Source organism: Erpetoichthys calabaricus, chromosome 4 (assembly GCF_900747795.2).
Source record: "Erpetoichthys calabaricus chromosome 4, fErpCal1.3, whole genome shotgun sequence".
NCBI classification, from domain to species: domain Eukaryota; kingdom Metazoa; phylum Chordata; class Cladistia; order Polypteriformes; family Polypteridae; genus Erpetoichthys; species Erpetoichthys calabaricus.
In genome coordinates this window covers 276,999,042-277,020,798 of record NC_041397.2, presented here as the reverse complement: position 1 = coordinate 277,020,798, position 21,757 = coordinate 276,999,042, and the positions used below count along the sequence as shown (strand labels likewise).

The 21,757-nt window shown below is 39.4% G+C and overlaps 1 protein-coding gene across 2 annotated transcripts in view; it reads right to left on the bottom strand.

Annotated features, from left to right (window-relative positions):
- egfl6 (EGF-like-domain, multiple 6) overlaps positions 1-21,757 on the bottom strand; it is a 108,965-nt gene that overhangs the window by 6,382 nt on the left and 80,826 nt on the right. For both annotated transcript variants that reach the window (XM_051927223.1, XM_028800831.2), the window contains 4 exons: positions 15,680-15,988; positions 4,257-4,334; positions 3,139-3,234; positions 698-960 (listed from right to left, as the gene is read on the bottom strand). In XM_051927223.1, the coding sequence (XP_051783183.1) occupies positions 698-960; positions 3,139-3,234; positions 4,257-4,334; positions 15,680-15,988 (746 nt within the window). The remainder of the gene's footprint in view (positions 1-697; positions 961-3,138; positions 3,235-4,256; positions 4,335-15,679; positions 15,989-21,757) is intronic.

Genomic DNA, 21,757 nt, shown 5'->3' with positions numbered 1-21,757 from the left:
GGTTTCAACCCTTTGCTATTCATTGTAACCAACTCTTTCGCCTTCCTATTCATCTCCTAGTCACTTTGTTCACAATAACTCTCCAGCACAATACATGATCTGTTACATACCAATTGATCCTGAGTGACCTGAGATGATTTCAGTAGTCAAAGAGCTCAATTAAATGAGAGAGAAGCATGAAACTGTACATTATGCACAGCTTCTTTTTCATGGAACAGTGGATGTTGTAGTAATATTAAAATGTTTCTAACAAGTTTTTATACTCTCTGTAGCAACAGAGTGTAATTGCAGACCGCAGTACCTATGAGGTCAATCATGTAATGCTCCAAGATCACAAAACGCCCTCAACGTTAGTCACGTAACACCCATCGCATTAGACTATGATTAACATTAGGGCCCTGTTACACTATGGTTAAGATTAGGGTTGTAGGAGGGTTATCTGAGTCAAAGGGCATTTTGTGACTGACGGTGTGGGCATTACCTGATCTATGTCATAGGTATTGCAAGATGCAGCTAGACCCTTCTCTGTAGACATGATGAGATTACAGCTTCATTTTTAAAGGTTTTGTTTTATCATTAGCTGATTGATCAAGCTATATAAGCCAAACAATCCCTGATCACATGTATGCTGGGTAAATCTAGAGTTAATAGGAAACAAGACGAGAAAATCAAAGTTATTTTTGTAAAGGTTGCTTACATGCTTGACATTGCTTTCCTCTGGTGCCAATGTAATCAGCTCCGTCTGCCAGTTGTCATCTCGGCTTCTGGTCTGCTCCCAGATTGGGGAGCTGTTGCCATCCACTAAAATTCTTAATTTACCAATTCTGTCTCCAATAAGACGATAGTTGAAGGTCAGACAGAGCCCATTCTTTGGCACTGGGTTGATCAGGGGAAGTCGCAGACGCGCAACTTCCTTTCTTTCTCCAACAAAACCAGGAACAGCCATGTAGAATCCCACACCTAAAAAAATGAGAAATTAAACAATTAAGGGACAAGTCTGAATTCACACCATTGTTCTTCAATAAAGTTTAAAGCATTTTTATTTTAATTCTTGCTGCTTATCATTTTCCATGGCTAAGAAAAAAATGAGAACAAGGACACATCTGTGGATAGTATGGTTAGAATTTCTTAAACTCAAAATTTGTGGGCACAAAACACATCTCGACTAGTGTCATGAAGTCTTGTCAATGCCTTTAATTTCCATAATGTCTGAGGCCAGCCCTAACCTCTACACTTATGCTCGTCAGCTTCTCCACTGTATTATACTACCTTCCCTACGCTGTAGAAGATATGTAAGTCAAAATCTCATTTTACCACATACACATAACAATAAATCTGAATTTGAAACTAATTGATTAACGGACGGGCCCAATTTAGGAACTGCAGGATGAGTCTCTGGAATGATCTACCTGCTAAGATAGGAAATGACCCTTCAGTCTTAGCTTTTAAATTCCGGAAGAAGACTTGCGACTTTAGTCTGGCATACCCTGACTAGAACTGCTGATTAGCTGTGCATACTGCATCTCTGTTTGTTAGTCATTTATACAGAAATATAAGTTGCAATATTTTTAAACTGTTATTAATCCTCCTCTATTCTATTTGTCTTCTCGATATCTGGATGTGGCAGTTGGTCCTACTGCTTTACTGCCAGTCTGCTGTCCTACGTATGGAAAAGTCATCTTGGATAAAGGAGCGTTGGAATCATTGGATGGAAAGATTATCTCATTAGATTGGATGGCCAGCAGAAACTCTAGTGTAGAAAACCCAGGAGCAGGTAGGCGGCCATTTGACCGAAGTCACCAGAACTATGACTTTGTTTTTGACGTTCTCTTTTACAGTTTGGACAGATACTCTTGGTTTCCATTTATGTGTAATCAGTGTTTTCCTTGTCCTTTGTTTGTTTTAACAAATCTGGATTTTTATGTGTGCCAGTTCTGTAGTTAGTAATTAGTATAATCTAGGTAGTAATAAGGCTTAATCTAATATTAGCTGCAAAGGAGGTGCCAAGCACAGTCAAATTTAGTCACAAGTGCCAGGTTTATTAACTATGGATAAAGTGGGCACAGACAATCCTAAATACAGTAGGTTATACTGAACGCATACTGTACTGAGGAAGCTCCACATGCAGTGAGTTATCATTTCATCGCTTTTTGCTTTGCTGCATATGTGTTCTGCACTCGTCGCACTGTTTGTACTGCTCAAACTACCTTGGTGATGCTCTATTCTGATGTTGCATGTTTAATTTTTAAAAATTACAGCATTTAAATAATATGCTTGGTTAATACATACTTTATATTATGATTGTAGTGTTCAAAACTTTGATGTGCTTGTTGTTGGTCGTATTTCTTTGTTATTGTTTGGTTAACTTCAAATTGGCTCCTGCATGATAATTTTATGTTGGAAATTTATAGTGTGAGAAGCATAAAGAAATGCAGATGCCCACATTAAGAAGTGGATTGTACAATGGGTTTGCCACTAAATAAATAATTCAGTTTTATTCTTATTAATAAATAAATCCTACTAAATTTCTGGGACAATTAAAATGTTATATCCCATGTAACACCTACTGAATATGTCTGTATATTTGTCTAAAGTCACCTGAGTAACAAACATAAATGAGAACTGAGACTGAATCAAAACTGAGGAATGTTTCAGACAATCATCATTTAAATTGCAAAGAGGTGACATCAAATTTAAAATTTCAGAAGAGTCACAAATCTAACCCCTAAACATTTTATTAGGTGGCATCGATTATGCCGTGAGTTAACACAAATAAAATACCCCTAATCAACTGCAATATCATTCCAAGTAAAAAATATGACATCCTAGGAGAATGTGATGTAAGCATAAGGAAAGACAAAAAATATAGAAGCAAATATAAAAATAAAATTAATATTTACTCAATTATTTATAAATGATACAAACAAAGCTTTATTAATGTGAAGAATCTGCCATCAGGTCCTTTACATGAATCTGTGTAGTAAGTGGTGGAAAACTAGCAGCTGCTCCCCATAACCTTTCACAAAGCTTGGCTTCGGCAGCAGATAGGAAGCTATTAGCAATGTCATTTGAATATTGATTGCTCTATTTCTTTAATTTTATTTTTTTGTATTTTTGAGAAAATCTGTATAAGTTTACCGTTATCGTGATCTGCAACGTTCCAATCAAAATCATCATCTGTTTCTTGAATCCATTCACATGCTCCTTGATAAAAGCTGCAGTCGATGATGAATTCTGAAAGAAATAATTGACCCATCAATAAATGACAACCAATCATCTTGATGTCTCAAACAGGTCTTTTTGTGAGAAAAAGGAAATGTATAAAAGTTATGTTAGAAACTACGTAATATATGGTTTGATGGAAAAAGACTCGTCCAAAGGCTAAAACAGTGATTGGACCAGGATAATTCAAAGATTTTCAGGGGGGAAACAAAAGAATTGTCAAGTAAGCAGGCCAGAAAGTCATTACCAAATATTAAAAGAAAATCTAATAACTAAACCCAAAACACAAGTCACAAAGGCTGATGCAAATGGTCAAAACTGTTACTACTAATAATTCCCTATTAAAAATCTGAGCTTTCAAATGCCCTTAGTTTTTATTTAAATCCAAAAACATGGCACCACATGAAACACTCTTTGGCATTGCCATGGGTCACATGACTACCACATTATGATCTTGTTTTCTTTTTAATTTCTCATTTTTTTAATATTTGGAATGATTTTTGCTTATAAAAACACTTGCTAGTATGTTTTTGTATTTACTGAAGTCACTTTCAATGTTCTTTTTAAATTTGTCACACCCCAGTGGCTATAAATTATTTTTTTATTTTTTTGTTGCTGTAAAATTTTTTGTGCGTGCCATTGTTTTACAGTGTGGTTGCTAAGCATTGCTATATAATTATCATAATACGTACATCTCTTGACGTCATCAATGCAACAGCATAATATGTCACCCTGGATGTACCATGTCATCCAAGATTTGGATAACCACTGTAAAACTTTACATACTATAAGATTTATGATTTTCTTGTCCTTTCTGGTTATAGATAAAGTAGGTGTGAACTTGACTACGATTTAGGGATTGGTTTTGTGATTTTGCGAATGATTGGTTAGTCTTCCTAGTAACAAACATGGTTACATTTCAATACGATATGCTACTCTTTACACACTGAAGACACTTCAAGCCATCTCCGGCATGTGTAATGTTACAGTAGAATGTAGAGAGGTCTTTACAAGCATGACAGAGCAAACCATACCATCATTTCCTGGAAGAACAGCTGGGGCTTCATTCAGACCAGTCAATGGGCTGATGGCAGTCTCGTAATCCACAGGAACTGTGGAACAAAAAATGAATCAATATTATAATTCATTCAGCAATGTTTCTCTGATTAATTCTATTCATCCATTTAATGAACCTTCTTAATACGATTGAGTATTTGGGGCAATTTTAAGTAATCTTTTCAAAAATGAGGAATTTAAGAACACAACAAATGTTTCAATGTGGGCAGGACATGGGGATTGACAAGCCTTGTTTGACCCATTTTACCCAACGTATACCAAATGGTGACCAGGTTTGAAGGGCTCCATAGTGCTTCCATCTACTCCACTACTTATTCCATGTATCTCTTGTCCACTGTAGGTAGAAAACATTCTTACATTTGTGTAAAGTTCACCTTTTACCAGCTTTATCAAGTTACAGTTGAAGAAATGTTGATCTCTTTTTACTACATTGAGGAGTAAATATGAAAATCTTTATTAAAGATATCAAATGTGTGTGCTAAGCCAATTTTAAAAATACTTCAGTAAAAAGGTGCAGGCAAGCTAAATGCTGATCCAATGCTATTCCTGAAAATTAAAACACATTTGTAAGTGACTATATTTAATTTTTTCATTTGACTATAGTAACACACCGATATGTCATGCAAGGATTAAACTTTAGCCCTGGAATCAGCCTAGTCGCTCTTCTCTGGGGCTTTTCTAGTGCTGCTATGTCTTTTTTGTAGCCTGGAGACCAAAACTGCACACAGTACTCCAGATGAGGCTTCACCAATGCATTATAAAGGTTGAGCATAACCTCCTTGGACTTGTACGCCATATACCATGCTATATAACCTAACATTCTGTTTGCTTCCTTAATGGCTTCTGTCTGAAAGTTAATAGTGTCAAGCCCACTACAACTTCTCATAAGGTGTACTTTCAATTTTCAGACCTCCCATTGTGTATTCAAATCTAACATTTTTACATCCTATGCAAATTTCATTTGCCACAAATCTGCCCAAGTGTCCAATCCCTCTGCAATGATTCAACAGATTTCAGATTATCTGCCAGTCCACCTATCTTGGTATCATCTGCAAACTCAACCATTTTGTTACTTATCTTCTTCTTCTTCTTTCGACTGCTCCCGTTAGGGGTTGCCACAGCGGATCATCTTCTTCTATATCTTTCTGTCCTCTGCATCTTGTTCTGTTACACCCATCACCTGCATGTCCTCTCTCACCACATTCATAAACCTTCTCTTAGGCCTTCCTCTTTTCCTCTTCCCTGACAGCTCTATCCTTTTTTCTTTTCTTTTTTTTCTTTTAGCCTTAGCATCCTTCTCCTGATATACTCAGCATCGCTCCTCTGCACATGTCCACACCAATGCAATCTCACCTCTCTGACTTTGTCTCAAAACCGTCCAACTTGAGCTGACCCTCTAATGTACTTATTTATAATCCTATCCATCCTCGTCACACCCAATGCAAATCTTAGCATCTTTAACTCTGCTACCTTCAGCTCTGTCTCCTGCTTTCTGGTCAGTGCCACTGTCTCCAACCCATATACCATAGCTGGTCTCACTACCATCCTGTAGACCTTCCCTTTCACTATTACTGATAACCGTCTGTCACAAATCACTCCTAACAATCTTCTCCACCCATTCCACCCTGCCGGCACTCTCTTTTTCACCTCTCTTCCACAATCCCCATTATTCTGTACTGTTAATCCCAAGTATTTAAACTCATCCACCTTCGCCTACTCTACTCCCTGCATCCTCACCATTCCACTGACTTTCCTCTTTTTTACACACATGTATTCTGTCTTGTTCTTACTGACCTTCATTCCTCTCCTCTCTAGAGCATATCTCCACCTCTCCAGGGTCTCCTCAACCTGCTCCCTACTATCGCTACAGATCACAATGTCATCAGCAAACATCATAGTCTACGGGGACTTCTGTCTAATCTCGTCTGTCAAACTGTACATCACCATTGCAAATAAGAAAGGGCTCAGAGCCGATCCCTGATGTAATCCCACCTCCAACTTGAATGCATCTGTCACTCCTACCGCAGACCTCACCACTGTCACACTTCCCTTGTACATATCCTGTACAACTCTTACGTACTTCTCTGACACTCCTGACTTCTTCATACAATACCACCGCTCCTCTTGAGGCACCCTGTCATATGCTTTCTCCAGGTCCACAAAGACGCAATGCAACTCCTTCTGGCCTTCTCTAAACTTCTCCATTAACATCCTCAGAGAAAACATTGCATCTGTGGAGCTCTTTCTTGGCATGGAACCGTACTGCTGCTCACTAATCATCACCTCCCTTCTTAACCTAGCTTCCACTACTCTTTCCCATAACTTCATGCTGTGGCTCATCAATTTTATTCCCTGTAGTTACTACAGTCCTGCACATCCCCCTTATTCTTAAATATCGGCACCAGTACACTTCTTCTCCATTCCTCAGGTATCCTTTCACTGTCCAAGATCATTAAACAATCTGGTTAAAAACTCCTCTGTCATCTCTCCTAAACACCTCCATGCTTCCATAGGTATGTCATCTGGACCAATGGCCTTTCCATTTTTCATCCTCTTCATAGCTGTCCTTACTTTCTCCTTGCTAAACCATTTTGTTACTTATATTACCATCTAAATCATTTATATACATGTATATTAAAAATAGCAGCGACCCTAGCACTGCCCTCTGTGGGACACCACCCTTAACATCACCACATTCTGATAAGGCACCATAATTCTCTGCTTCCTGTGTTAATGGCTTCATTACTATTAATGCCTTTGTCTCACTCATTGGTCTCTCAGTCATTAACAAATAGCCTTTTACCTTTTTTGGTTGTTGTTAAATTTGAGGTCTTTCAGGCATAATTTGATTTGCTTATTTAGTGTTTTAATAATTTATGCTGTTACTCTGACTATAACTAAAAAATTGTAAATATGTTGGCTACGTTTTTGATTGGTTAAGCAACCTAGCATGTTTAAGAAACTTGTAAAGGAAAGGTCACATTACACAAGACCTGTGCTTTAATTAAGATATTTGAAATCAAGAATTTACAAGCAATACAGTTTTAATAAAATAACTTTCATTCTGAATGTTTTTGTAAATGGATGGTACATCAATACAAATACTAGAAATTAACTTGTGTTTCTCATTTAAGAGAAAGAAAGAAAACTGCAGTTAGACACAATGAATAAACTGCTCACTGGCTAATAAAACTCCCATATGGTGCTGAGCTATGCCAAGTCTCTCCTTGGCAATTACTGTAACAGACCAGCAGCCTTGTACATTCAGCCAAGGGTTAGAAAACTGGACTGCCTCAAGTTAACGGCTGAGTCAGATGGTTTCAGAACTATGTCCCTTACTGTGGTCCTGCCATTTTCAAAGAAGTACTTGATCTGGTGTTATGAGCCCAAATTGCAAATGCCCTCAATGTGTGTGATACCGATAGATAAGGGGCTTCAAGTAAAAACTCTTATGCAGCTTCTAAGAATCCTTCATAATGTGGCATAATCACGTATTGTATAAACGAATAGTCATTTATAAACTATTCAATTTTATTATTCTGAACAAATCCATCCTGCTAAATTCCTAGGATAATTAAACATGGAATATCCCAAATATAACCACTAAATATGTCTGTCATTTAAATGGTGAAAGTGGTTTGAGTGGCAAGTGGTAAATAAGACATACAATTGAGTTAAGGCTAAGAAAGGCTTGAGGTCACTGACCTTTGAAATGGAATGGACTGAAATCAAACTTCAAATTTCGATTGAGTCACAAATCTAACCCTGCTCATTTTATAAACTGTTATGTCACGAGTTGCCCCTCTGCAATAGTAACAATGTTCTTAGCAACCAGCATCACAAACTAGAAGAATGAGAAGTGCAGAAACAATTATAATATAGAGACAGAAGCAAAACAAAATTTATATACAGTGAACAAAAAAATAAATTAAACACAATGCCAATAATAAGTATTCAACCCCTTGGATGTTTTCACATTTATTGTTATATAACATTGAATCACAACAAACTAAACTGGACTTTTTTGATGCTGAAAACAGAAAAAAGACTCTTTGAAGTGAAGACAGATCTCTGCAAAGTGGTCTAAATTAATTACAAATATAAAACACCAAAAAATTCATTGTATAAGAACTCATCACCTTCAAGTCAGTATTTAAAAGATTCAACTTTGGCAGCCATGCCAGCCTTGAGTTTGTGTGCACAAGTCTCTATCAGCTTTGCACATCCGGACACTGACATTTTCCCCCATTCCTGTCTGCAGACCCCATCGGGTGTTCTTCCAGAATTTCCCCGTATTTTCCCACATTGATTTCCCCCTCTACCCTCACAAGCCTTCCAGGGTCTGCTGCAGAGAAACAGCTCCACACATGATGCTGCCACCACCATGCTTCATGGTGTATGTGGCCTGTTTTTGATAATGTGCAGTGTTTAAAAATGACATTTAGTCTGATGGTCAAAAAGCTCAATTTTAGTCACACCAGACCATTGAATCTTCTTCCAGCAGATTTCAGAGTCTCCCGTGTGCCTTCTGGCAAACTCTAGCCAAGATGCCATGTGTGCTTTTTCTCTTTGCCACACTCCCATAATCCTGCAAGTGGTGAAGCACCCAGACAGCAGTTTTTATCTGCACAATCTCTCCAGTTTCACTATCTGTAGCTTTCAACTCCTTCACAGTTCTCATTTGCCTCTTGATGGCCTCCTAAACTTGCATGCACACTCAGTTTTTGTGGATGGCCTACTCTAGCAGATTTACAGCTGTGCCATACTCTTTCCATTTCTTAATGACTGATTTAACTGGATATTCAGTGACTTGGATATTTTCTTGTCTCCGTCCCCTGACTTGTGGCTTTCCTTTTCATGGTGTTGCTTGGTGTGTTCCTTTGTCTTTATTGTGTAGGTTAGACCACCGTACTGATTCCTTTCCACATACAGGTGCGTTTAGACTGCAATCAGCTGAACTGAGCTGCTGTACAATTCAACTTACTGACATGTATTCAAACGGAGCTGACAAACTTCAAGCTATATTTGTACGCTGACATAACGTAATGCTGTCAAATCACCCTGACTGGATTATTCTCTACAAGAAGTGTGATGTTCTTGTTGTGACAACATTTGATAAGGTTGTTTAATTTAATTTACTAACATGGAAAGTGACGTTTTTTTGTTGTTGCACTCCAGTCCAGTTGGTGGCGGTAACGCATCTTAAGTTGATCTGCCAATTGCCACCATAATAAAGAAGATGAAGTATATTTCTTTGACATTTGTCATAGTAGTGAACACTATGTCAGTGCTTTCTCAGATCTGTGGAATCAAGGGTGTCCATTAGAAGTTTTCTTAGTTGCTATTTAAGAAAGGTAAAATCCCCAACAGGCTCCAGTCCTTGGCAGGGCACCCCCATGCCGGACCCACAGTGGGCTAAAGTAGAGCTGCTAGTCCATCTTTATGAGGTAAGTGGGTGTACCCGGAGACAAATCTGTGACCAGGGTTGATTCTGGACATGCCAGGCAGCAGCAGTGCTAATTACTACACAATCCTCTTACAATTAGTTGTTAAATGAAAAACAAGCAGTCCCCTGTGTGGCCTTTTATGAGATATTCATCTGAGAAACTTTGCTATCTGTACGACAGTTAAGCCTGGCAAACTCCACTACAAATGCACAAATGCTCTTCTATGTTCCAAATATATTGTCTGTTATGACAAAGTAACATTTCTGTGCATTTCACTGCTCCTCTTAATACAACCCAGTACTTTGTCCTTCTATGTCAGTGACAGACATTTTTCACATTTAACAGTGAATTCAACACGATCCCATTCTCCAAATCCCACAAGTATGAACTCGCCACCTTCCTTTACCCTTTCATGTGCTGAGCCATTTGAAAGCTCCTAAAACTAATGGTCTTCATCCTGAGAGGCACCTAAGGCCCCAGATGGAGGGTGACACTTACTAATTGAACCCAAGCTATGAGAGAGTTAAATGCTAGGTGATGACAGATTTTTGGACAGGAGGGTCTGTTCTGACTGAATGGCAGCTGTTCCAGGGGGTGCTAATAAAAGGCCAGAGCCTGAACTACAAGCCTCCCTGTCAATAAGGGCAGCTGAGAAGTCTGTCTCCTTGGGGCAATCAAACAGCTTTGCAGTGTCTCTCCTAGTAAAATTCCAAGTAATTACTGGTAGGTGGCTGGAGGCATGTCTCCTCTTGTCTTAAAGCCAGACTAATCCTTCAGTCTATTGTTACAGTTACCATGATAGCGATCATTCCACAGGCAAAGTCAGTCATGTTAATGTTTATCGACGAGGCCCCTGACTCGCAGGAGAGCTTCTCTCAAAAGAACTTGAGCCTTGCCCATGATCTGTGCTATGGACAACCTACGTGGACCTTTGGCAGAACTTTAATAAACCGTGTTGTGGAATATTATCTAAGGAATTTATTTAAAGGGTAATGCTGACCTAAAGGAGGCCAGACAGGAATCAAGCACATGAAGGGGCAACAAAATGTGGGGGCACGGCCTATTGCCTTTAAAAGTTTGCTTTCTATTAAAAAATCTGCCACAGTATATAAGTTGCAAATTATCTTCATTTTTCTTTGTAATATATTGCAGTCTGTACTCTTACAATGTAACTATCACTGATTCTTAGCAATCTTTGGTCTTTCAGTGGGTCACAGAAGCTTCGATGATTTCTTTTGAAGCCTTTTCATAGCAAGCCCAGTTCCCAGGTGCCTATCTGTAGTATGATTGTCTCTGTTACAACGGGAACACAGGCAGGTTTAGCATCAGCGCCACACAGCCAGTCAGAGATGGGATTTGAACTGTCATCCTTGTGGCTTTAAAGTCCAATATCTTAACCACCTTGATGCACTGCCTGTATTTGAATCCAGCTTACTGTCAGCCATCTACCTAGTGGTTCCTTTTACACCCGACTTTTACTTGCAATGCACAATTATAAACAAGAAAACCTAAGGATTAATGCATTTTGATAGCTTAACAAGTGCAACAATTTCATACAGTGCAAATTCACAAAGAACATTTTAGTGATGAACAGACACACACTAGTTTGAGGCTAATCGTAGAACTTCTGTAGTACCGTGTTAGCCATTATGAATGTAGAGAAAAGCCAAGCAAAATGACACCTTTTATTGGCTAACTAAAAAGATTACAATATGCAAGCTTTCAAGGCAACTCAGGCCCCTTCTTCAGGCAAGATGTGAAGAAGAGGCCTGAGTTGCCTCGAAAGCTTGCATATTGTAATCTTTTTAGTTAGCCAATAAAAGGTGTCATTTTGCTTGGCTTTTCTCTACATAGGACTTCTGTAAAGTGTGATGCAGAACACCATACTAAATAGAGTTAATCAGCAATGAACTTTATGCCCTTTATGCAGTTTATAAATTGTATGAGCAGGTTTATTACATATTTCATAAAAATTAAGAAATCTAGACAGTAATAATGTTCACGGTTTTCAAATTCAGTCCTTGGGGCATGTGGCTGTGGGTTTTCTTCCTTAAAGTGTATTAATTAAGCAAGCTGTCATTTCCAAGCTTCCATGTTATCTTGTGTTACTACAGAAATTACAAATTGGTTATGCTACATGATTACTGGAAGGAGCGAGCCCATACATGTGTAACAGACCTGTCTGCATTGTACTTTTCTGGAGTGGTTGTACCTGTATAAGACTTGGTACTTAAAGTATTTTGTCCCCTTGTGGTTGCAGTAGTTAAGACATTGCCACGCACATGCTCTTCAGAAACAGTCAACAAACCCTATGGTGAGTAAAAGGTCGCATGATGAAGGGTTACGGAAGGGTACTAACGTCTCTCTCTCTTTTTTTTCAGAAGCAATGACAAAAAATAAAACACACTCACCGCAGTCCAGGAGCCGAAATGGCAGACTCACAGCTTCCGTCCCTTCCGTGATGACGTCACCTCCAAGCCCACGGACATGACGCCACTTCCTGCAGCCATCTTTTTTTTTTTCTGTATAAATACCGCCCCTGTTTATTATTTCACGGTCAAATGTTTAGGTTGAACCCTTTGTTTCACCTGTTTATTTTGACCTGTCCGCTGGACATTATACAGGGCGATTCCCCAAACTTTTATGCGACCAGGAGTCGAATTATTGCTATCACAACATCTACTCTTTTGGTTGTGTATCTTTTGTATAAGTGTGCAAAAAAGGAGATTTGCTGGGGGTGTTCTCTTTGGACTAACTTTAACTTTAAAAATTGTTTTGTCATAAGTACACAAGAGGATATCACTGAATTAGCTGCTGCCCATTAGCATTCGATTTCATATGCACCCTTGACCACTCTACTGATCGCTAATATTCAGCTAATTTTCCATTTTGTTTTCTTAAAAATTCACAGTTGTATGGTATTCAACTCAGTATTGTTTTGACATTGGTTCTGAGATGCCAAAGCTGGTATTGGTACCAAAGTCAAAATGTCAGAATTGATCCATCACTAACACACACACATACCCACAATGACACAGGGGGCTTTTTTGAAATTGCCAAATAATCTAACCAGCACTGTTACTGTGATATGGGAGGAAAAGCCACATTGAAGCATGGAGAAAGTAGAAACTCAACAGAAGCAAAGACTAGGCACTGCAGTTGAATCCAGGATGGTGCCCTACTCACAGCTCCACCACACTGGACTTTTGACTGCTGGTTCAGTCATCTTCTCTGCCCATAGTCCAATTGTTAATGAGCATATACACTATGTAAACCATTACAATGTGAGCTGTTTATTAATGTTGAACCTTTACTTGAGGATGCCATGAAAGAAAGGAAAATGCCTAGTGGTACTCGGGAGGTAGGCAATTGAAGAAGTGACTCCAGCAGATGGTCAGAAATTACAAACTGTGAAGGTGAGCCAAGCTGGTCATCAGGTATTTGCTGCTTTGTTATCTTCCTTTGTGATTTGGGGCTCTCCTTAAAATTAAACCACCATTACTTTAAATATTTTCAGTAAATAAACCACCATTTTGTTAAATATTCTGTGGTCTCTTGTTAAACTTTACTTATGGCTTTTCTGATTTCTGTTTGCTCATTCCCAACAAATGTATCAATGTAAGTGGCAACTGACCATACATTCATCTTTAGATTTTAATTGCTGGTACCTTAGTCTCACTGAGTCAGACGTATAATATATACGTCTGGAGAAAACCACGAATGCATTTTGCTTAAAACTATGTGGGAATAATTAGATGATGCACATTTTTAAATCAATCCAATGCCTCATGAAGGTGGGGCTCAAAGCAGAGGCAGTGATTTTGAACTGGAAAGATCAGAGGTGTTCTTGTTGACCTGGTCCGCCAGAAATAACTTTCTACAGCCAAAAAAGAAACCTAAAAAGTCCTAAATGAAACATTTAAATGTTTATCGCATTTGTGGAAAACACATTGCATGTGTTAAAAATAAACATAACCTGATGGAAGCAAAAAACCTTTCTGTAACATAAGATTATACTTCAGCTTTCAAAGACATCAATCAACTAGGGGTGAGAGTGAATTGTCGCTGGTGCTGAATGTGCTCTGTATTATTCAGTTATGGCAATAGTGTCAGAGTCGATGTACTGTAAGACTGAAATGCCTGACAACTGCGTTTGTGGAAATATAAATGGCAAAATATGCATTTGGTGTTAACGATGTGTCACGCCCCCTGTCAAAAGCACAGCCATTGAGGGAGCTGGTAATGAAGAGCCACATTAGATGTAGATTTCAGTACTCAAAACACCTGAATTGACAAATCTGCGCAACGACACCAGTAAAGTATGGACATGGCTGCACAACATTCACCTTCAGAGTGCATGTCTAAACAAGTAACTAACGGAAGTTAACATTACAGTCTCATTGAAAATGTACCATGCAAGAATATATCCGCAGTGTAATATTACATAGTATACTGTATACTGTACCTAGACATATTGCTTACTTAAATGCTGTTTGCTATTATTATGCCATATAGTGATGCAATAATCAAAATGACAGAATGATATCTTAACCGACAGAAGCACTTCTCAAGCATGGGGCCAAATAGCTGCAGAGGTCTACATGTGCGGGTGTATAGTCTCTTCTGTTGCAGTGCTCATTGCAAATTAATCATTAAGCTTCAGATACCCTGTGCTACTGAGACCCTAAATTGATAACAGCAATTGCAGCTTCTCATTTTCTATTAGTGTCATGTCTTTTGTTCACTTTCTTTTGCTCAAATGTTTTTGTACTGTACAACTGTTGTTAGCAGAAAAGCATCTCACAATGCACAACATGTCAAACCTTAAGGTCAATGGGCTTCAACAGCAGAAGACCAGGCTGGATCCCACTCATCCAACAGCATGAATCCATACACCCAACCTGCCTCATGTTAACAGTCCAGGCTGGTGTGGTGGTGTAATGGTATGGGGTGTAAAGGCTAACCCCGACACAGACAGGTGTAGGACACAAGTTCAAGCACACATGAGTTTTTACTTTCTTTTTACCTTGCGGGCAACGCCTTCCCCATTCCCACAAGCTCAACACAGTCCCAAGGACAGCACAAAACTCTTTCCTTCTTTTCCTTTCCTTTTCTCCTCTACTCCTCCTGGCAGGCTTCGTCTCTATCTGACTCCTCGAGTAGTGGCTGCTGGCTCCTTTTATAATGTACTCGGAAGTGCTCCAGGTGCTTGATGACCTATTTCCGGCAGCACTTCTGGGTGTGGCGGAAAAGCTGTTCAGCTATAGCACCCCCTGGCAGCACCCATGGATCCCAGCAGGGCTGCACCAAACTCCAACTCCCATGAAGCCTTGTGGGAGTCCTAGGCACCACTGCAATCCACGGGGTCTTCCATCTAACGCTCTGGGGGAGGTAACGCACTGGATCGTCTGGCTCCCCCAGTCCTCCCAGCGGGCACAGGGGAAATATTTCTTGGCACACTTTGGGCCCATTAATACCAATTATTGTTTGAATGCCATGATGTACATGCTGACCATGTGCATCCTTTCATGGCCACAACTTACCCATCTTCTAATGGCTACTTCCAGCATGATAATGCACCATGTCACAAAGCAAAAGGCATCTCAAGCTGGTTTCATGAACATGACAGTGAGTTCAGTGCTACTCATTGGCTTTCCTGAATCCAATAAAACACTTTTGGGATGTGGTTGATTGGGACATTTGCAGCATAAATATATGGCTGATAAATGTGCAGAAACTGTGTGATTCAATCATATTAAAATGGAGCAGAATCTCAAAGGTATGTTTCTAACATCTTGTGGAATCCATGCCATGAAGAATTGAGGCTGTTTCGAGGGCTAAAGTAGGCCCAACGCAACCCAGTATTAGCGTAGTGTTCCTTACAGTTTGCCAGATGAGTGTATGTATATAGATAAAAAGAAATACCAACTTACTGAACACATCCCCCCTGGGGCTGATCTCCTTGCTTTCAATCTGATTTTCAAATTCATCCTCATCTTCTTCCAAAGATACTTTGTCTTGATCCTTTTCATCCTCCGTATTGCTGCCAATGTAGACTCCATCTTCATAGTCAAATGGCTGTTGTCGAATCTTGGGGTGAACAGTAGCCTTGGGCTCAGGGATGACATTTTTAGTTTCATCAGTATCCCCACCGTTGTTTTTGTGAACAAATGGCTTCTTTACTGAATCTTTGCCCACACCAAGTATCCGTGGAACATCCTTAATGGTGCTTTCAGGAACAGCTGAAAGAACAGAAGGCAACTGTTAATAACTATTGAAATAAGTTATTTGTAACTTTATTTATAATGTAATTTACAATTAGAGCTTCAGAAACTGATAAGTGAATGAATCACTGTGAACCATGGATCAGAATTATTTTATTTAAAGAGTGAATCATATACCTGGAATTAAGGAAAAATGAATTCAAGTTGGTCACACAAAAAATAATTGAAATCTCAAATAAATTACAATATCATAAAGTTGAAGCAGAAACTTCAACATCTTTTTAATAAATATTTGGATGAGACATTGAGACAATTGAAGTATTATCAAACCAAATGAACTTAATGGTCTCCTCTTGCTTTTCTGACATCATATGTTTCTATTATCATTGATCCTTTTGATGTGATTTATTAATATTGTGAGACTGGCAAATAAACCAGTGCAATGTCAGCGATTTTCCAAGTGTTTCATCAGCTTCCGGTGGTAGAGTTCCGAAACTCAACTTTTCAGTTAACATTCCTCTAAGTCATCATCCTCACCTAAGGTCATGAGCTCTGCCAAGTGATGGAAACAGTTAGATTCTGAGTGGACACAATCAGCCAAAATGCCATTCTCATTTTGGGTTGGTGGGCTCACTCTCTGGTGAGGAACTAAAACAGATGGTAGGAATTTGGAGTACAAGAATGGTTTCTTCTGATGGATATGAGCTAGTTTAGATGGTTTTGGTGATTTCCCTCTTATATGTCACCTGCCCTGCAAGGGGTACTAATACTCTGGGTCACTGCATACCTCATAAAAAAGACACTAACTGCCCACTGATGTTTCCTCACCTTGAATTGCCCAATCAATTTGTCATTACTCCTCCTGACAGCTTACAAGCAAAGGATGAAACATTAGGAACTGGCAAGAAAAACAGTTCAGTCCTGGATTAAAGAAGCTGAAGAAAATCAGGAAAATGGTTTTGATTTAACAATGTGAGACATTTTTAATTATATAGCGTCAACACATTTATCATAAAGGGATTACACAGTCATATTATTTTTTATGCTTGGTTTAAGGTTTTCATTGAGATTAAATGCATTTTTCAAATATTATAATGTTATATGTATATATTGACACACATGCGCATGGAAGACAGCTTATGGCCTCAAATACTTGCATTTCCATGCTAAACCAGGAGTTGGGGGCTACCCACTAATACTTTCTCCTTTTCCCCTGCAGACCTACAGAAGAACCAGCATCCTAAGCCCTCTTTTGGTCCCCAGAAGTCTCCAGCTACCACTTCCTTTTCGTGGCACCAGATCCCAAATCAGCCATTTTGTAACCAACCTCAATTCTATTTGGTGCTCATGTCTGCAAAGACCTTGAATTCTCACCAACCTTTTTCAAGTATATGGGGTGGATCCCCAAACCTTTTTCTTTGTCCTGGTGTTTATTTTACCATATATATATATATATATATATATATATATATATATATATATATATATATATATATATATATATATATATATATATATATATATATATATATAGACGGGGGCTCCCCAAGGAGACACGGTTGCTCCTCTGAAACCCCCTCTTAAACGGTGATACAATGGGAAACAAATACAGTTATTTTACCTCCTCTTTACTCGATCAGCTGCTGGCTTGGTGCTGCTGCCATGCTGCATGATCTGTATCTCACGCAGCGCTTCGAAAGTTTAAAAGCCTGAACAGCAGCTGTCCTACTCTTTGTCTTTTATTTCCGGCCACAAGCGTGGTTAAATTTCTTGGCACTCTTGGGTAAGTCTCGTCTCACGGGACGTGAGTTCTTGATATTTTTTAGTTTATAATTTAAAAACAGAATAAGAATCTGAAAATCTAACAACATCAAATTAAAGTTCGATAAATTCTGAAAAGAATGATACCAAACATATATATATAGGTTTTAAAATAAGCTCAATTTAAAGCTTAACAAAAAATGTCACATAAAATTGTTGCACAATTATATATACAGTAATCCCTCCTCCATCGCGGGGGTTGCGTTCCAGAGCCACCCGCGAAATAAGAAAATCCACGAAGTAGAAACCATATGTTTATATGGTTATTTTTATATTGTCATGCTTGGGTCACAGATTTGCGCAGAAACACAGGAGGTTGCAGAGAGACAGGAACGTTATTCAAACACTGCAAACAAACATTTGTCTCTTTTTCAAAAGTTTAAACTGTGCTCCATGACAAGACAGAGATGACAGTTCCGTCTCACAATTAAAAGAATACAAACATATTTTCCTCTTCAAAGGAGTGCGCGTCAGGAGCAGATCATGTCACAGAGAGAGAAAACCAAACAAATCAATAGGGCTGTTTGGCTTTTAAGTATGTGAAGCACCGTGCAGCATGTCGTTTCAGGAAGCAGCTGCACAAAAGATAGCAACGTGAAGATAATCTTTCAGCATTTTTAGACGAGCGTCCGTATTGTCTAGGTGTGCAAACAGCCCCCCTGCTCAATCCCCCTACGTCAGGATCAGAGAAAGTCAGCACAAGAGAGAGAGAAAAGTAAGCCGGGTAGCTTCTCAGCCATCTGCCAATAGCGTCCCTTGTATGAAATCAACTGGGCAAACCAACTGAGGAAGCATGTACCAGAAATTAAAAGACCCTTTGTCCGCAGAAATCCGCGAACCAGCAAAAAATCCATCCATCCATCCATTTTCCAACCCGCTGAATCCAAACACAGGGTCACGGGGGTCTGCTGGAGCCAATCCCAGCCAACACAGGGCACAAGGCAGGAAACAAACCTGGGCAGGGTGCCAACCCACCGCAGGACACACACAAACACACCCACACACCAAGCACACACTAGGGCCAATTTAGAATCACCAATCCACCTAACCTGCATGTCTTTGGACTGTGGGAGGAAACCGGAGCGCCCGGAGGAAACCCGAGCAGACACGGGGAGAACATGCAAACTCCACGCAGGGAGGACCCAGGAAGCGAACCCAGGTCCCCAGATCTCCCAACTGCGAGGCAGCAGCGCTACCCACTGCGCCACCGTGCCACCCCCAGCAAAAAATTTGCGATATATATTTAAATATGCTTACATATAAAATCCGCGATGGAGTGAAGCCGCGAAAGGCGAAGCGTGATATAGCGAGGGATTACTATATATTTTTATTAATTTTTCTGCTTTTACTTTGTTTCAGGTCTGAAATCATATTTTTTGTATTATGGAATACTTTGGTTACCCTGGAGAATGGCCAAATGGTAAAAGAGACGGAGCTCCCGTTAACTCTGTGTGTTATGTACTTTCTTAAGTTGGTCGATTTGGCTGTAATTTTGCTATTGTTTGTGAGTTCAAAAGTGTTAGACGTAATTTTTGTTTATTTTTCTGTGACTCAAATACCAAAGATTAAATGGGGCAGCCTGGCTCGTACCAAGATTGTTCCTGCTTGCTCTCTTAAGATCTGTCTGCAAGTCACAATATATATGTATATGGAATGAGTTTTGACATAGAAATGACAGATTATGAAGTATGTTTCTCTTATTTGTTATCATTGATAACTTTCTATGGTTTTCTTAAATGTAATTTATCCCACTTTGTTAAGTGAAACGTTCCAGCCCGTTTCTCTGAACTCAGTCTTCATGTTACACTGTCAGGAAGTTAGTCAGACAGACACAGAGCAACACAGTTTTCTGACTGAAGCAAAGCAAAATGAAAAGAAACAAACAAGTTTTTTATTCCTTGCAAACTTTATATTTTTTTACTAAAAATTTCGAAACAATGCCTCTGAGGACCCTGGATATCTTTTTCCATCAAACTCATTGTTTGTATGCTTGCCTGAACTTTTCTCAGTTGTAGCACATTTGAAAATAACTAAAGTATGCAGCTGGGGTATTGTTTTGGTGTTATGTTGTAATGGCATAATTGTTCAGTATATTCTGTTTGTTCTGCTGTTTTCTATAGACTTCCTGTTTGTATGGAATACTCCCACTTTTTAACTAAGAGGACAAATGCTACTAAGAATTCCGGTGTAATTGTACTTGCTCCATGTGGAAATATAAGAAACTGAATCTAACCTACTAACTAACTAATAAAATCACAACCTGAAAAGTATTCAACTAAAACAGAAAATCTGATTTTCCTTTCCTGTATTAAATGCTTATGTCTACATGTCTGAAAACAAAATACATCTGTCATTTAAATAATGGTACTTTGTTAAAAAGTGTCTGAATGGCTGAGGTAAAAGGGGAGTGAGAAGGAACTGAAATCAAGAAAGCAGACAAGAGTCAATCAAACAGACTTAAACTGCAGCAGCGTTAAATGACACTCAAAATATGCAAATGGGCAAAATAAACAATTCATCCATCCATCCATTTTCCAACCCGCTGAATCCGAACACAGGGTCACGGGGGTCTGCTGGAGCCAATCCCAGCCAACACAGGGCACAAGGCAGGGAACCAATCCTGGGCAGGGTGCCAACCCACCACAGGACACACACAAACACACCCACACACCAAGCACACACTAGGGCCAATTTAGGATCGCCAATCCACCTAACCTGCATGTCTTTGGACTGTGGGAGGAAACCGGAGCACCCAGAGGAAACCCACGCAGACACGGGGAGAACATGCAAACTCCACGCAGGGAGGACCCAGGAAGCGAACCCAGGTCCCCAGGTCTGCCAACTGCGAGGCAGCAGCGCTACCCACTGCGCCACCATGTCGCCCAAATAAAGAATTCTCATACCTTAATTAATTTTATTTATTTTATAAAGAGAAGAAAACACATTTTCATGTTAAAATTCATAACACATGATAACATAACTGCTTAATTCAGTTCAGGGCCATGGAGGCCCAGAGCCTGTTTCAGCAACATCATGTGCGAGGCAGGAATCTGCACTGGACAAGGACCACTCCATTGTGGGGCTCTCAGGCAGCTGAACTGTTGCCAAGTTAGAATCACCAGTTACGCTAACACACACTCATTTGAGAATGTTTTTGAGGAAATCTGGAGTATAATTGAGGGAAACCCACACAGACACAGAGACAACATGCAAAATGCACGGCTAGATGAGTTACAAAGGTAGGGCTGATTTCATCATGAATTGATATATGACAAAAGCATTCTGATTAAACAAGAAGAGAACCCAGAAGGATGTGATGTAAGCATGTATGGCAGAAAAAGAGAAAATAAGACTAAAAAAAGAAAATGATTATATATTATATATATATATATCAAGACACTATATTAAAGCGGTCGGGATTGTCCTGTCCCGTGAGTGCAAAGTGTAGCGGTATTCCGCTTATCACAGACTTACTTGCGACTTGCGGTACGAAGCGACGTGATGTGAGCAGAGTTCTGGTGCTCCCATCATTCCCTTGCTTTTGTGCGCAATGCGCTGGAAAAATAGACAAAATTATGTCTCTGGAAATAATTAATGTTGATGGAGTACAAATACCTCACCGCATAGTAAATATCAGGGGAGATGGTGCTTGCTTATTCTCATCTATAGCTTATTTAGTGTATGAAACTCCGTCTTTAGCGGTACAGATTCGGGCTGACATTGTACGACATGTTTTAAGTAATTGGTCAAGGTTTCAGCCATTTACAATGATGCCGTCAGGAATCTCTTATACAAATGAGCTTCAGTATCTCACTGAAATGTCAAAGTCTCAAACTTATGGTACCATTTCTGAGCTAATGGCAGCGAGAGAGTTGTTCCCCTATGAGTTTCAAGTATATTATTATGGAGTCCTACACTCCAAGTTTGGACAGGCACTCGAGGGGATAAAAAAACTTAGCGCACACA